The following is a 15,294-nucleotide window of genomic DNA, read 5'->3' on the forward strand; positions in this document are numbered from 1 at the left end:
CACGGGTCGCAGGTGATTCAAACCCTGGGGCACTCAGTGTGTTTCAACCTTAAAAAAGCGTCCTAAACACCTTCAGCTCTGATGTAGTTTCACTCTCTACTGTACAAATGCAAAACAAGCAGAAGGAAATTATGGATGCACAGCCACATTAGATCCAGGTGTGCAGGAAATTCATTCACAGCACTTTTTATATTTCAAAATGGAATCAGAAATGATTAAAAGCAAAATTATATAACTTCAAGCACAAGTGTGATATTTATTTGGAGATCCAGCATTAATAAGTGTATTTTTGTATTAAAATAACCCTTACCGTTATTGTGATTGTTTTATTTATTGTGCAGTTTTTATTGTTTTCAGAATGATTAGTATTGTTTTGAGAAAGAGTATTTCTCCTGTGTTGTGTTTATTTTGTGGATCCTTGTTTTGGTTTTTGTCTGTGAAAAGCACTTTATGGAAAAATGCTGCTTACTTCTTCTTCTTACATTTTTCTCCTGTTTGTTTTGTTGTGACAGTGAATTTTATGACAGGTCGTACATTAAAAGAAGAAAATAGAGCACAAAACATAAAACAGCAGCTTCAGTGCTCCTTGACATGAATTCTTCTCTTGTCTGTGGATCTCTGAAAGGATGAACAGAACACAGAAATTCCCTGGTTTGATGTTTTCGTGGTGGTGTTGGTGCAAAATCTTCAGGTGTTCAGCTGGTTTGAGATCTGTTGACTTTCAGTGTCACAAGATGTGTGAATCACTTTACTGGTCACTGAACCACTCAGTAACCCCGAGTGCATCATCAGCTGCACGAACCATCAGGACAGAAGGGTTTCACTGGAAGGTAAAGGTGATCATCCAGAACCAGTTTGTATTGATTTGCAGTGATGCTGCCCTCTAAGGTCGCTGTAAGGGTTCACGCCAGTTCTTTTGTTGTTGTCTGTATTAAAATGATATTAGTGGGAATAAGCTGTACGACTCTAAAACAGATCTTACTTTACCTCGCACTGATGCGGTCCGCGTGCAGTTGTACAGAATGGCTAACTCCCCAAACGCAGTCCACACCGTTATCGACGTGATCAGTTTGTTATGCTGAAACACATCCAGCTTCCCATCTGCAAATATGAAACAAGGACAATCAATAGGTTAGTTTTTTTTTTAACCCCAAATTTAGGACACAGACGACGAACATATCAGGAGCTAACTGAGTGACTTTTACATCTCACTTCATTCATTAAGGTCATGGTAATATCGTCTGGGTGAAGCTTCACACGGTCTGTGTGCTTTTCAGGATTTCACCTGGCAGACGTGCCTCTTTAATATGCTGGTTCTCAGATTTATCAGGAAGAGAGAACATCTCCATTAAACTTCTAAATCTGCATATGAGACCAGAAACCCCACAAATGTCCCTTCTTTCTCTTCTCCACTAAAATACAAATTGTAGCACAAATCACGATTAAAGAAGACTTCTTTAGTCATTATAATTAGCAGCTGCTGATGTCTGTGTGAGTATTTAAAACCTCTGATGAGGAATAATTACTCATCAGAGCTGTTTTTGTAACTCTTCATAGCACAAAACAAAAGCTGTGTCGATTTAGCTTAGGTGCTAAAACGTCAGAGCTCAACAGATCAACAAAGAAGGACTCTGTAATCAGTGAATTTTGATGCAGTTTCCTGCCCAGGGTGAGACATCGCTTTAACACCAGACGGCAGAAGAAATACTTACTTTGTCTGTGACGAGCAAATGTCAGTTACAACACAAGGCAGAGGACAGACCATTGTTCTGAGGCCGTGTGGTCATTTAAAATAAACTTAGTTGCCTGGTTACAACCAAATATAAAGTGAATTTATTAATACATGAATACATCTAAATGAATAAGAAAGAAAAGATGAGGGTAGGGTGGGTAAATGTGAATGTATTAAAAAAATAAAGACGTAGTGGGTTATAGTACATTTCACTCAATGCCCTTCCTAAATGAACTTTTTCTCTCTAACCCTAACCCTGCCATGAATACATCACACCAGCTAAATTAATTCAGTTCACTTCAGTTTTATTTATATAGCAACAAATCACAGCAGCAGTTACCTTGAGGTGCTTTATATTGAAAGGTAGAGACCCTACAATAATATAGAGAAACCCCCAACAATTACATGACCTCCTGTGAGCAAGCACTTGGCAAACGTGGAAAGGAAGAACTCCCTTTTAACAGGAAGAAACCTCCAAGTGAACCCAGCTCAGGGAGGGGCGGGGCCATTGCCACGAGGTTGTGGTTGGGGGTGATCAATCTGTTACATGTTGGTTAGTTAAACTTTTAAACTTGTATATATTTGTATATACTTTTAATCTGTGCCTAACAGTCCAACCAATCCAACCCCTGCTGTTGTTTCATTTTGATGTCATTGGCTCATTCTCAGAGTGGCTGTAGCCAATGAAAGCAAAGATCTCACATAGACCACAAATGGTCTTCTCAGAATGACACGACACGCACAGCAGTCACTGCTCAGTTCCAATGAAGCCACAGTCTGAAAGGAAAGCACCAGGTTCATTTACAATTTTGTATCTAGACTGGACTGTTTGAAACATTTCTACTAGCAAAACGACAAAAACCCTTTCTGGGTGTCGTATAATCACATAGTAAAAGAACAGGATTGCACAGATGATCAGATTCGTGGCAGACACTGATGATTTAGACAAAAATTTACCTGAAGCCGGTGCAGTTATTTATTTTCATTCCTCGCCTCTTTTAAAGGGAAATAGAGAAATTTTCATTAAATAAATGATGTCTTTTCTTTGAGCAATTAAACTGATGCAGTGGAACAGATGAAAATTAGCCACATTTACTGACATCATATTTGCCGTTATGCCATCAGCAGCCAGCAAGATTTTGGCCTGTAGCGCTGAACTGATAAATCAGTGCATCCCTCCGTACTCTTCACTCAAGAAAGTACGAGAAATACAAAGCTATTGTTTCAACCCACTCATCAGGTGGTGTTTTATAAAACCCAAGCCTTGTTACACTTTGGACACCTCACCAACCTCGACTACACCGAGGCCAAATTCATGACCTCTGAGTTTTGTAATCGCTGCGTCTTTCCAACGAGAAAACACATTTCTCTCCTTTATTAACACGAGTGAGAAAAATGTAAGCAGAAGACTCCCAAGTGGAATCTGCTGTCTGCGCTTGTGTTAAATGTTCCGCAAATCCATTTATTTCTGTGTTATTCTTTGGAGAAGTGAAAAAGCTTTTTACTGGTTTCTCTTCAGTTCCTAGGAGAAACCACATGTAATCAACACTAAGTGAATGCATTTCAGGTTAGAAAAACACTGACAAAGAGCAGCAAAATAACTGGGAAAAAAATTCCCAGAATCAGCCCCAACAAAAGCAAAACAAATGTCAGAAGAATTGGTGGCGTGTTACCCAAGGAGGATGCACAATGTCCCTCATGCAGGTGCTTTTCATTTCCCTGTCTGGAATGGCATCCAGCGCATGTATATGTGGCCACTGTGGTGGCTGCATGTGAATAAGAGCAGCTTAAAGTAGCTTCTAATTGGATGATCAAACTTTCTGCCCTTCATCGTTTGTGCACGTGTGAAATCTGTACATTAAAAGTCATATTGCGGCTCATTGTAACTTTCAAAAGTAGCCCTCAATATATCTGTTTTCATGACATCTGAGGCTTTGACAAAAACAAAGCACAGATGGTGCAGCTGTGCCACACAACACAGTTAATTGACATCCCTTTAAAAAGCCCTTTGCCTCGACTCCTATTTCTCTCTCACCTCCTCCGCTTGCATCACTGTTGGGAGGGACTAAGCTGTGAGGTGAGAAATCGAGGATTTAATCAAGTGAGAAACAAGAAATGTCCTTTAATCCAAAAGCCTTATCAAAGCCAGGCCTTCTAGCAAGGGCACGTTCAAGCCTGAAAATGACACACGGTGTGAACATGTTTCCTCAAAAGGATGCGATAACGGGCAACAGGACAACCTCTAAAGTTAGTTGCTACCTCACCACAGCATCTTGTATATTCACCCTGTTGCGTATGAAAAGCATGCATACAGTGAGTGGGCTTCTCTTGGTGCAACACTTGAGTGACCTAACAGGTTGATGACAAACCACCACCAAAATAAAAAACAACTCAAAAAACTTGAATGCAGCCCAGCTGGTGATGCAAACTGTTGCTTCCTCATAGCACATGGCTTCACATGTCACATGCTCTGGCTTCTCATTGGGCATTATGTGTCATATGACGTCTTACACAAACGTCGGTGCCACAAGAATAAGCATGCAACAGTAATCTGAAGCAAGCGGTGGAAGGAAGTTTCTTTTTCCCTTCAAACTTAACTCCGGACTAAGAAGATGACAGGAAGCGAAAGTACCTGCCAGGACAAACAGATGGTTCCCAGGCTCTCCCTGCTTGATGACGTACTCTCCCTGCTGGTAAGTGTGCTCATACATGCACTCCACCATGTCTTTGATCTGCTGCAGCTCCAGCCTCTTCAGGTATTGGTTCTTGTTGAGGGCATCTGTCAGCAGCTTCTTCACACTGTCACAGACAGCAACAGGAGACAAGTTAGATAGATGAACTTTACCGAGTGTTGCTGTTTGAAGATGAGAAAGCACAGTCTGTGTTCCCTGTAAGATATGAAAGGTTGAACATAATTACAGGATCAATTACAGGCCCGCTGCTTTTTTTATGACACGGAAACGTTTGCGTTTGTGTTTGTGTTCTTTTTTTCGGAGATGAGAGACTCAGGAGTGAAAGTAGTGGAACCAGACTATAGTCATCTTTCAACTGCTTTTACTCCTGCACTTTATTTTAAATGAAGTAAATACTGCACAGGAGAAAAGCAAAGACAGAAAGAAGAAACTTTTACTCATCAGGGGAGAGATGACTTTGAGTCTTTCTGTACTTCCTTTCTTAGTTTTCACTTTTTCCTTTCTCCCCTTTTCCATCTGTGTCTGTTTCATCCCTCAAATTATACTTTAAACACTGAAAACCATAAAAGTCACCTTTTATATATTTAACCAATGTGATCTTTTGTTTTCATGGACAGTCATTTGCAGTCTGATATACATTTAAATGCTGTAAAAAGATTCTACTGTGAGAGCCGGTCAGCCCAGCGTCAAAGGTAGATGTTAGTGTTGTCAATGCGGTTCAGTGCTTTCTGGCTTACACAGCCAATGTAACTTGTGCTGTAGAACCAACCACTCAGTTCTTTGGAAAATAATTCTGATTAACATCAAAAAGAAATGATTAGAATATTAGCAGAAATTATGTTATTTTCTTTTTTCCTGTTGAATGCACTTTTACATTTTTATAACTCTTAACATAGTGACATACGCCTAAAACTGCCCTGTGTTTCCCAACCTTATATGAAATTTGTACACAAGTTAAATTCACTCACAGGTTGGAATTATTTCTTTAAAATCTGTGTTGCCATCATTCTTTATTATGAGCTTAATCTCATCAAAGCTTTCTAATTTTACAGTTTGATCTTTGTTTTTAAAATATGCATTTCTGACTAGTCACATGGTGCAAACCCACTCTTCATCAGACACTTATGCAAGAAGTCCCCATATAAACAAACACAAACCGAGAAAAAAGAAAAACATGGATGAAAAATGGAAAAGGCATAAGAATAAATAATAAATATATATTTATTTTCATTTTTTAGGCATGTCTAATCCTGATATTAATGAAAAACTCATATACATAATAGAGTGGCTGTTTTTCTATGAATTGTCTGATAGGTGCCATGCTGTGTCTGTTTTGACTGGACATCCTCTCCATGCGTGTTAGAGCAGAAGAAGAGCAGATGTGCTTAAAACATTACAGCTTTCTTGATGCAATAAACTGAAATTAGACTCCTGCAGAGTGTGAGCTTTTGATTTGACTTATTTTCTCCTCAACATCTGCCCCATTTCTTTCTTTCTTTCTTTCTTTCTTTCTTTTTTGCATATGCTGCAAACATCCCTCCCGAGAACGTGCTCATGTCTAGATTGGAAATCCCTGGATTGATTTGAGTTGAAAACCACCTTTGTGTGGCTCTTAGCCTGATTGATGATGTGAGGGTAAGTGCAGTCAGATACGAAAAAGACTCTTGTAGTTATGCAAAAACCTTGTTGTGATCACTTTAACGTAGGAATTACTTTTTCCGCCCTCATGCTTTTGCCAGCTGATTTCTGTTGGTGATCTACAGCCAACAACAGAAATCAGCTGGCACAAGCATGAACTTCCTGTCGGTGGTGATGTGTGCTTACGTCTGCACAGCGACATGTGTAGAAAGAAAATAGTTATTGATGAAACCGACCCAAAGATTGCAAACTAGCTCTGCCAGACCACTTGAGTCGCCACTTACTCATCACTCTCCAGTTCATATGTGTGTCATATTTGTAGAGAAGGTAAGATGCCAAACTCTGACAGTGACAGTCATCTGACTAAACAAAGTTTGTGGATTGTTATAATGTAACCAGGTCTTAATTTCTGCAAAGAGATATCTCTGCAGCCTCTCGACACCCAAGTAACTTGGACAGATAAACAGCCATGGATGGGGTCACTTTAAGTGAGCTGCTTTACTCGCTCTGCTGAAGTTTCCTTCTCCCACCACTGATTACACTTACACGGTGAGTTACTGATCCATCAGGCAGGACTCCCACATCCACATTACTCACCACATTTTAAATATTTTGTCTCCTGTGAAATGATGAGTATTCGCAGCCCCGGGGCTCCCTCCTGAAAACAGATCGAGTAAAAACGGGGAAAACATAAAATCATCACGAGCTGTCAAAGTTCACCGATGTGCATTTGAACAGCTGCAGCGAGGGGATGTATACGACCAAGACATCATCTCCTTTGGGGAGCTGTGAAAAGGTTAGGAGGCACGGTTGAATGCTAACTATAGATCACGAGAGCGAGTCGGGGCTTGGAGAGGCGCACGGTGCGTGAGCTGGGTGGTCTGTTTATCCACCTTATCGTGTGTGATGAATTATCACTCTGGGCTTCATAAAAAGAGAGCAGCTGACATGCAGCCCTTTATTTTTCAGCCAACATCCCTTCCTCCCACCTAGCTGTGTCATTACCCTCCAACATGTTACCGTCATTCACACAAGTGTTGCGTTTCAAAGCCTGCCTACATGAGGGTACCAGACGGCCTCATTTACATTCGTTTTGGTTATATAATCCATGCTGGGCTTATTAGCGACACATGTTTTAAACATGAGGATCGCATTGAGAGGGAGGGAGACTCTGCATGCTATTGTTTATTCACTGCAGAGCTCTGTGTTTGGCTTGTACGATCTGAGGAACACTCGCGATGACAAAAATCAATTTTACTTTCATGCAGGAAATCTAACAACACTTCATGTGTTCATTAAAATACCTTTTAAGTTGTTTTGCTTGTGCCTGAGCTACTTATGTGTGCAGTAAATTATGGCACATGAGGCAGGGTGAGGTGGGTCTCACGTTTTAGTTGTTGGTCTCACTTGAGTTTGATCACAAAGGATCTCTGTACACTCTTCCAGACCGCCAAAACAAATGTAAAACACGACTGCCTCGCTCGGAAATTGCTGCATTTGCTCTTATTTAAACCGCTTAAGAACAAAAGCGGCCGAATGCCAAATCAGAGGAGCTGAGCATGGGCGGCATCTGTTACATGGTCAGTAAAATTAAAGAGAAACAATCATAATGATGATGCATGAAGTATCTGGATCATTTGAAAACTTTCATTGGCTGCTGTTGATCCAAATGAGATCAGCGCCACTGAAGATGACCATCATTAAGTTTAACCTGAAGCACAGGCTTGGTGTCTAAGAATAAACGGCACTACAAAGATGATAAAGCTATTTTTAAGGGAAAGGTATTATTTCGAGATCAGGGTTGATAAAGCTGCTTCATCTGAAACATCTTTCATATTGTCTCTATTTCTAATTTCCACAGAAATCTCAACAGACAGCATACTGATGGAAACAAAGTTTCACAGTTGTGGGAAATTGTCTCACATGAGCTTTTTGGAGCCTTTGATATTAGATTATTGTGCTACATGTCTCAGGCTATTCACTCTCTTATCAAGTGTAAAATTGAATAAAATGGGCAGGAAGTTTTAAAGAGTTTGATAGAAATGCCCTCTGAGGTCCACATCAGTCATCTGCTCGCAAACTACAGCCTGCAGTGAGCTTTGCTAACAGTCTGAAAATAGAACATACGTTATGGAAAGCTCAACTAGAGCACACTTATCACGTTTATCGTGCTTGTTTACAGTCCACTGCAGTCTGTACACTCAGCCAATGAGCAGCTCTCATACATAAAAGTGTTATCGACCTTCAAGTGCATTTCTAAACCTAATGATTATAAAGGCAGCGCTTCCTTCCTGAGGAAGGTGGTGTCCAAATGTTTATCTGGCTTCTTTATATTGCGTGTGTGTGTCTGTGTATCCATATATAAACTAGCTCATTAATTTTTCATATGAACCTATAAATAATGGACAACCAAAGCAATGTTAAAGGCAACTTTAAAAAAATGCTTTTGTCAAAGTTCAAAATGACCTTTAAACAGATTTATAAGAAAGAGCTAAAAACTGTTGGGTGGCAGCCAGTCAGAGGATAAAGCTGCACTGAAGAAGAGCTGCGCAGCTGTGCAGCAGGTTTGATTTAGAAGGTTTTTAGATTGGTGGCTTCATTTATAAAACATAATCATGATGAATTTCTGTGTGACTAAAGCAGAAAGTCATGTTTGTATAACTCCTAACTTTGAAGTGGACGAAAATCTTTTCCACAGTGTCCGTCTGCTCCCCCTCCCACAGCAGTGATGATCGAGCTTCAGTTCAGCTTATTGTTGCCAAGTTAGCGTCTGTACCTAGAGACTCGGAAACCTTTCACTCCCCTTTACCATCTTTTTTTAATTAAAAAAAAAAGTGCCCAGTGAAAAATAAATTGGAATTATTTTACTGTTGGAATGAGGCACACCTCCCTCTGTGCTGTTCAGTGAGCAGCAGCATCCACACAGTTTGTTCACTGTGATAGAAGCAGCCTCCTCTCTGAGTGATCACAGCACTATCGTTGAACTTCTGCAGTCTGATTTTATCAGACAACAAAATATGAATTACTGTTGAAGCTTTGACTAATCAGTGTGGATTACCAAAGAATTTCAAAAGCTCAAAACTGGTATTCAGGAGAGCGGTGCATCACGGGTCGTTTTCCAGTTGGTTTTCCTCTTTTGGCCCACGGTTCCTCCCAACTAAGCCTTCATGTGTTCTGGCATTTTATGAGTGGATTTTACAAGTCAGGCACCATCAGTTTAGGTTGATTTGAGATTTATAGAATGCAGATGTGATCCTCAGCTTCTTTTATGATTTGAATGTAAGTTCAAACATAAATCAAAGAAAGTTTTTCTAAATTGGGCTCCTGCTGAAATCACACAGTGGCTTTACATCCAACATGCTGTATTTTGGCAGTTTAACCAAAGACTGCAGATAAAAGATGGAGATGCCTACTGTTACATCATTGGTTTATGAAGACCCTCAGCAACTGAGTGAGGAATACTGACACTGCAGGTTCATAGAGGACAACTTATTAACATGTGACCTGCTTTAACAGCCTTTGTTCTACTAAAGGATCCACTAAGTAAAACTTAAAACTGGCAATTGAGACAATAAACGTAATGTTTTCTAACAGTCTCCTATACAAGGGGCCTTTTTTGGCAGTGAAGTTGCCCCCTACTGGTCGTTGGAGGTTATATCTCCAGCAACAGTTGTAGTATGAAGATCAGCGATTGCTCGACCAGCACGTTTTAGCTTGCGGCCTTCATCGTGGTCATCGGGGTGATAAAGCTATAATGATTTTCTTTTTACTACAAGTGTTGTAGTTTTAACCTCTTCAGAGTGTTTGTTCTTCTGCTCTGCCCCTACTGGCCATCACAAAGAATGCAACTTTAGGTCACTTCAACAGTAGCTTCTCTTTTCAGACCTGGAAGCTACAAAAATATTAAAAGCACTGCTTGTGCTGATTTCTCTGCCTGCTTCCAGCCACTAGAGGGCAGACAGGTCAACTATGACTGATTGGCCAAATTAATCTTCTTGTTTTGGGTGTCAACATTAAGTTAAGACAATTTTACCACTCATCATCTTACTCTTTGAGAGAAAGAGTGCCTTGTGTACTGTTTGTTTGTATATGTGTCTTTCTTGCTGCTGTTACAAATTTCCCCTTGTGGGACAATTAAAGGATTATTCTATTCTATTCTATTCTAAAGAGAAAAGAAAGATTTGCCTCATTGGCTTACTTTTTTTTTATTATGTCAAGCTAACATGCCCTTTAAATGTCCTTCTGCCTTTAGAGACTTGATGTCTTGAAACATTCTTAGTTCAGCTGACTTTACTAACTTGATATACCTCTTGTTGGGGTGGGACCTACTGTAATACAAAGGGAGAGCAAAAGTCAATAAAATAAAGAGACAAATTCAATTTGAAATGATAGGAAGGACGGAGCCCTGAGTTTACTGGAGATCATTTTCATTTATGCCTGTTTGTACCTGCTGGTGTGAGATAATCACTCAGTATTATTTCAGGTTGTGAACATGCTTCCTTCTCATTTATCTTGGACAGTAAGCATGGACTACACAGCAAGACATAAATGCAGTTTTATATGTTGAACATCTCCAAAACCAACGTTAATGTGCTGCTGTAACAGCCTCAGCTCTTCTGGTTTCAGGATTTCTATCAGGTTTTATGCCCGTGACCACTAATGAGGCTAAACACTGGTGCTGGGTGCTAAGTGCCTGTGGCTCATCCCAAAGGTGCTGGATTGGGTTGTGGTGAGGGTTCCTCCACACCAAACTGCTGAAAGCGTTTCCTTACGGGCCTGTCTCTGTTTCATTGTGTTGAAACAGAAGGAAAGGCATAAACAGTCTGGAGGAAGAACGATGTCTAAAAGTGTACTGTGCAGTGCGATGCACAGCAGGACATTTTTTAATTCGACACTCTGACTTTGACTCTATGGTGTCGGTCATTTCTTTTTGAGCCCGTAAAAAAACAGAAAACCTCATGAAGACTGTTTTTTTTGTCAGCAGCAGCTGTGAAATCTTGGACTGAATCATGTTGTTTTTATAACAGATTTTTGTTGCACGTCATTAGCACTAAAATCTTTGCTTCTTTGCCCACCTTTCACTTGCCACCCACACCTCTTTACGCTGCTTGCATTTTTAAAATCTCACCCACTAAACCAGGATGGACTGAGCCTGAGGGTGTCATGAACCTTTAACTGGCTTCTCTCGCCGACGTTTTTTTCCGTCTCCCTTCTTTATGTTTTTAACCTTCCTGAAAACACGTCTCACCTTGCATCCTTTGGTACCCGAGCCTTCTCAAAGGAGAACTTCGGCAGACCGCTGGAGTCGTATGTTCTGGATGTGGGTTCGGCAGATACCCCGGCTTTGGCGCCTTTCCTTCTGTTCAGGGTTTCCTTGATGCGAATGCTGAGGTTGGGGCTGCCTCTGCTGCTGACTTTGACTGAAGGAGGCCTCGAAGCAAGACCCGCCGATGCTCCGCTCTTCATCACGTCCTGCAGTTTGTTGAGCTGGATGCACTTACTCTGCAGCTCCTCGCTCATCTCGGCCAGCACTCGCGTGTGTTTGGCCAGCTGCTCCTGGAGACCTTTGATCTGCTGCTCTTTGACACAAAGCTCCTCATCCTTCCTCTTGCCCTCTCGCTCCAGCTCCTCCACCCGGGCCCTCAGGAAATCCAGGGTCGAGTTTTTGAACCCACCGCCATGATCTTTGTGCGCACAGCCGTCAGTGTGTTTGTAGCGCTTTGATTTCATTGAACCGTTCCCCATCTTGGCACCTAGAGAGAAAAGAGAGTCAGAGTTTGCTGAAATAATTTAAAAGCTACCAGGAATAGCGTCCTCCAACTGCACGATGAAATTTGGCACTAAAAGGGTCCGTCTGAGGAGGCTAGAGGTGAGATTTCAAACAAAAGCGCTGACGCCGTGAGAGCAGAGAACACGAGAAAGAGGGGAAGGGAGGAGAGAGAGATAGCAAATCAGTATTTAATGGTCAATGAGTGTGTCCTGTCCATTTATTATTCAGAAGGCAGGAAGTATTACATTACACGAAGAGTCACTCTGGTTCTGCTCAGACAGAAGCACGGAGAGAGGAAATGCTGTCCGGGGAGTTCATGACTGCAGAAATCAACAGAACCACTCCAAAGAGTGAAGAGCTGACATGGGGCAGAAATGTTGGAGAACAATCCTGTTTTTGTTGTCGCCCCCTCACACATACAGTAGACTTCATTCATGACATTCCTGCTGAGACGGTGTCACATCAGTCTGCAGCACTCCAGCACTTTATTCTGAAAATCAAACATACTGCTGTCATTTGTAATCCTGTTTCGAAAACCTGCGAGTGGAACCACCCCCGTTTATTCCCTTACTTTGATGCTTCAACTCTTTCACACACTGACTACCAAGCAGCAGTGTGACAGTGCAGACTCAGAGCAGAGGCAGCACCGTGCTGTCTGTCACTGATTTGACACATTAAAGGTTGATTTTCGCCAGTTTAACTAATTAAACCCTTTAAATGGGAGCGCGCACCTGCAACTTGCGATGCCTAGTCATTCTCCTGCTGGGAGTGAAGCCTGAATGTGCGCAGTCTCAGACAAAGTGTCCGCACTCACCTGCTTAGTTTTCAGAGCCTTCAGAAGAGCCCGGAGGTTTTTCGGAGTTAAATGAAGGAACAACGTGTCCGTGGATCCGCGCATCAGCAGAGAGGCGCTCCACCTGCTCGCATCCTCTCCTCCCTCGGTGTCTCTCTCTCTCTCTCTCTCTCTCTCGCTTTCATCACAGTCTGTGCGGCGCGTTCTCGCACGCGCGTGCGGCGACCGGGTGTGATTGCCAGGTCAGGTGTGAATGACGTCAACCGCGACGTTTTCGTTTCTACACTGAATATATTGATTACTTGATATGCGTTGCTGACCTCGATCAATTAAAAAAAAAACTGTGATTTTCTAATTTTACATTTAAGTTATTTATCTGGGCAAAAAACAACAACTTTAAAGCGCAATAATTTTCATTTATCAGAAAGGTTTAATTGCGGAAGGCCAATCAAAAGGAGTTTGGTGAAGAAGTGAAAACACTACATGTACTATGTGTAGCCCTGGGAGTCAAAGGGTCCAAAAGGATGCTCAGTGCTCCTGACTCATTTCATACAGACGCTGAACGTCTCTGAGAGAGGCGCCAATAATCTTACAGCACAACTTTGTCATTTCCTCCAGTTTGCTCCCAGTTTTAAGATTAAGATTACAAACAAGCAGAAAATGAAAGCATTGACTCAGTGAAGGAAATGGAACAGTTACATTACTGTCATGTCGACATTAAAACGCTGTACTTTTTCTAAAACATACATCCACTTGTTTAGATGCCTGGTTTCAGGTGGAAGAAGAAGCAGACGTACAGCCTGGTCAGCTCGGACTCTGAGCAGAGAACAGAAATCATCACACAATGCAACGTGTGGCTTCTTGTAGCAGAAAGAAACATGTCTGAGTTGTCATCAGCTTCCTCATTTAAGTATGAATCATGTTTTGTATCTTGTATCACAGAGCGTGCTTCTACAATCACTCGAATCAATACACTTAATACTTTTGCTGCTTGGCTATGATGGTTATGCTGGCTGATATTAGCCCCTCTTTGACTGATGTTACCAAATTAGATACTGGTGAGATAAATTATCTTACTGTGTTATGATTAAGCTCTGATTTAGTCAGGGGGGGCCACCAAGGAGGGGGCATGGGGGGCACTGACCAAGCCCCAAAATTTGCTGTCCCCCTTGCAAGACTGTTGGTAATAATTTTTTATATACCTGTATGTGGTGTGACACCCCAATATTTTTAGTGGCCCCAATATGCCACCCCTATGTAAAATTCTGGAGGCGCCCCTGGCTTTAGCACTTCACATATTTGTAAGCAATGTCTGCACTGGCTCACTTTAAAGGTGCGTTAAGTATTTTTGTCCACTTGTGGACAATGGTGCAAAAGGCAAAAACAGCACCTGATACAGTAATATACACCAGCTATATTATGATTTGGAGTCATGTTTCTGACCACCTATGGTGGAGGTCTGATATTGGTCCACAGCAGCTACAATGAAGGAAAATATTTGTCTCTCGGCTGCTAGATGTTCCACTTTCCCACAAGCTTTAGGGGAAAATATTGAAGAGAACTAAAATACTATCATATTTTGGAATTGTTACATACTGTTTTCAATGCTGTTATTCAAATATTCAATAGCAGAGCCTTAAAGAAATACAACAAAAATCATTTGAGTGGATTAATCAGGTGATGAGTGTAAGCACAGGCTCATGTTCTTGTCTTGGTCTCTGTGCGGCCGTGTTGTCTGTCTAGCTTAAAGTCTAGACTTGAAGCTGCAGTCCTTCACACCAGCAAACGATTAATTGGTTTTCCTAGTGTGTTTGTGCATGAAGCAGCCTCGCCTGCAGCGGATTCCATTGACAGGCACAGAACAATAATGGCAGGTGGCCAAAGCTGATTCATCTGCAGCACTCGGGTCACAGCAAAATAATAATCCAGGTCACTGACTCCCAACCTGAACCTGAGAGGAATCTCAGAGGCCGGCTGATGATCTGAGGACATATTCTGAATGAGCAAACAGCGTTTAGCTGATATACACCTGCTCCCTGTGCTGGAGTAGGGCTTTAACAACTTGCTTGAGGGCACTCTGGCAGGACTCATCCTCACTTTGTGTTATTATTGAATATTTTGGCAGTATTGGGACTCTGCTTTTAAACCCTGTGGCCTCACAGCAGGAATGTGTGGTGTTTGGGTCATCCTCACCAGCTGTAGTTATGAGTTTCCTGTTGTTGTTTACAGTGTTTCATAATCTCACCGGAGGTTAAAAGTACAAAATACTAATACTATCTTTGTAATTACCCAATGTAGAATGTAAAAAACACTTTACTACTAGGGGTGAGCTGAAATGGGTTCACCTGTGCACTGCTGATCTTAACTTTATTTTTTTAACAACCCTATTTCCTAAAGAATCAGTGATTTTCCTGGGGTGCGATTACAAATAAGCAGGTGTTCTTATTGCCTCGTTAAATAAAGATTGTAGGGGACATTGCACCATCTAGTGGAGCAAATTTGCATCAAATGAAATTACAGCTCAGCCTTGATTCAACTACAGTTGATATTGCTTTCACACAGTGCAAACTGGCTTTGGTCATAACATCATAATGGTTTTTATATTCTATTGAATATTAAAGTCACAAACCTGCAGTAAGCACCAAACTGCAAAAATATAATTAATGGT

At 41.4% G+C, this 15,294-nt stretch overlaps 1 protein-coding gene and 1 long non-coding RNA gene across 5 annotated transcripts in view; one reads left to right on the forward strand and one right to left on the reverse strand.

The window, feature by feature from the left end:
- prkg2 (protein kinase cGMP-dependent 2) overlaps positions 1 to 12,829 on the reverse strand; it is a 38,526-nt gene extending 25,697 nt beyond the window's left edge. Inside the window, exons 1-4 of one of the 3 annotated variants that reach the window (XR_003213154.1) lie at positions 12,648 to 12,829; positions 11,312 to 11,816; positions 4,365 to 4,531; positions 988 to 1,101 (exon numbers count right to left, since the gene is read on the reverse strand). Coding sequence is in view for 1 of the 3 variants with exons in the window: in XM_005451510.4 (XP_005451567.1) it covers positions 988 to 1,101; positions 4,365 to 4,531; positions 11,312 to 11,808 (778 nt within the window). In the remaining 2 variants the exon portion in view is untranslated. Of the gene's footprint in view, positions 1 to 987; positions 1,102 to 1,712; positions 1,781 to 4,364; positions 4,532 to 11,311; positions 11,817 to 12,647 lie in introns of those variants that run through there. The other 2 variants (XM_005451510.4, XM_013270894.2) reach the window with 2 other exon arrangements.
- Positions 4,313 to 15,294, forward strand: part of LOC112841790 (uncharacterized) — a 43,791-nt gene continuing 32,809 nt past the window's right edge. For both annotated transcript variants that reach the window (XR_003213156.1, XR_003213155.1), the window contains exons 1-2: positions 4,313 to 4,425; positions 5,971 to 6,060. This is a non-coding gene — a long non-coding RNA (uncharacterized LOC112841790). The remainder of the gene's footprint in view (positions 4,426 to 5,970; positions 6,061 to 15,294) is intronic.

This window comes from Oreochromis niloticus, linkage group LG12, assembly GCF_001858045.2.
Source record: "Oreochromis niloticus isolate F11D_XX linkage group LG12, O_niloticus_UMD_NMBU, whole genome shotgun sequence".
Classification (NCBI taxonomy): domain Eukaryota; kingdom Metazoa; phylum Chordata; class Actinopteri; order Cichliformes; family Cichlidae; genus Oreochromis; species Oreochromis niloticus.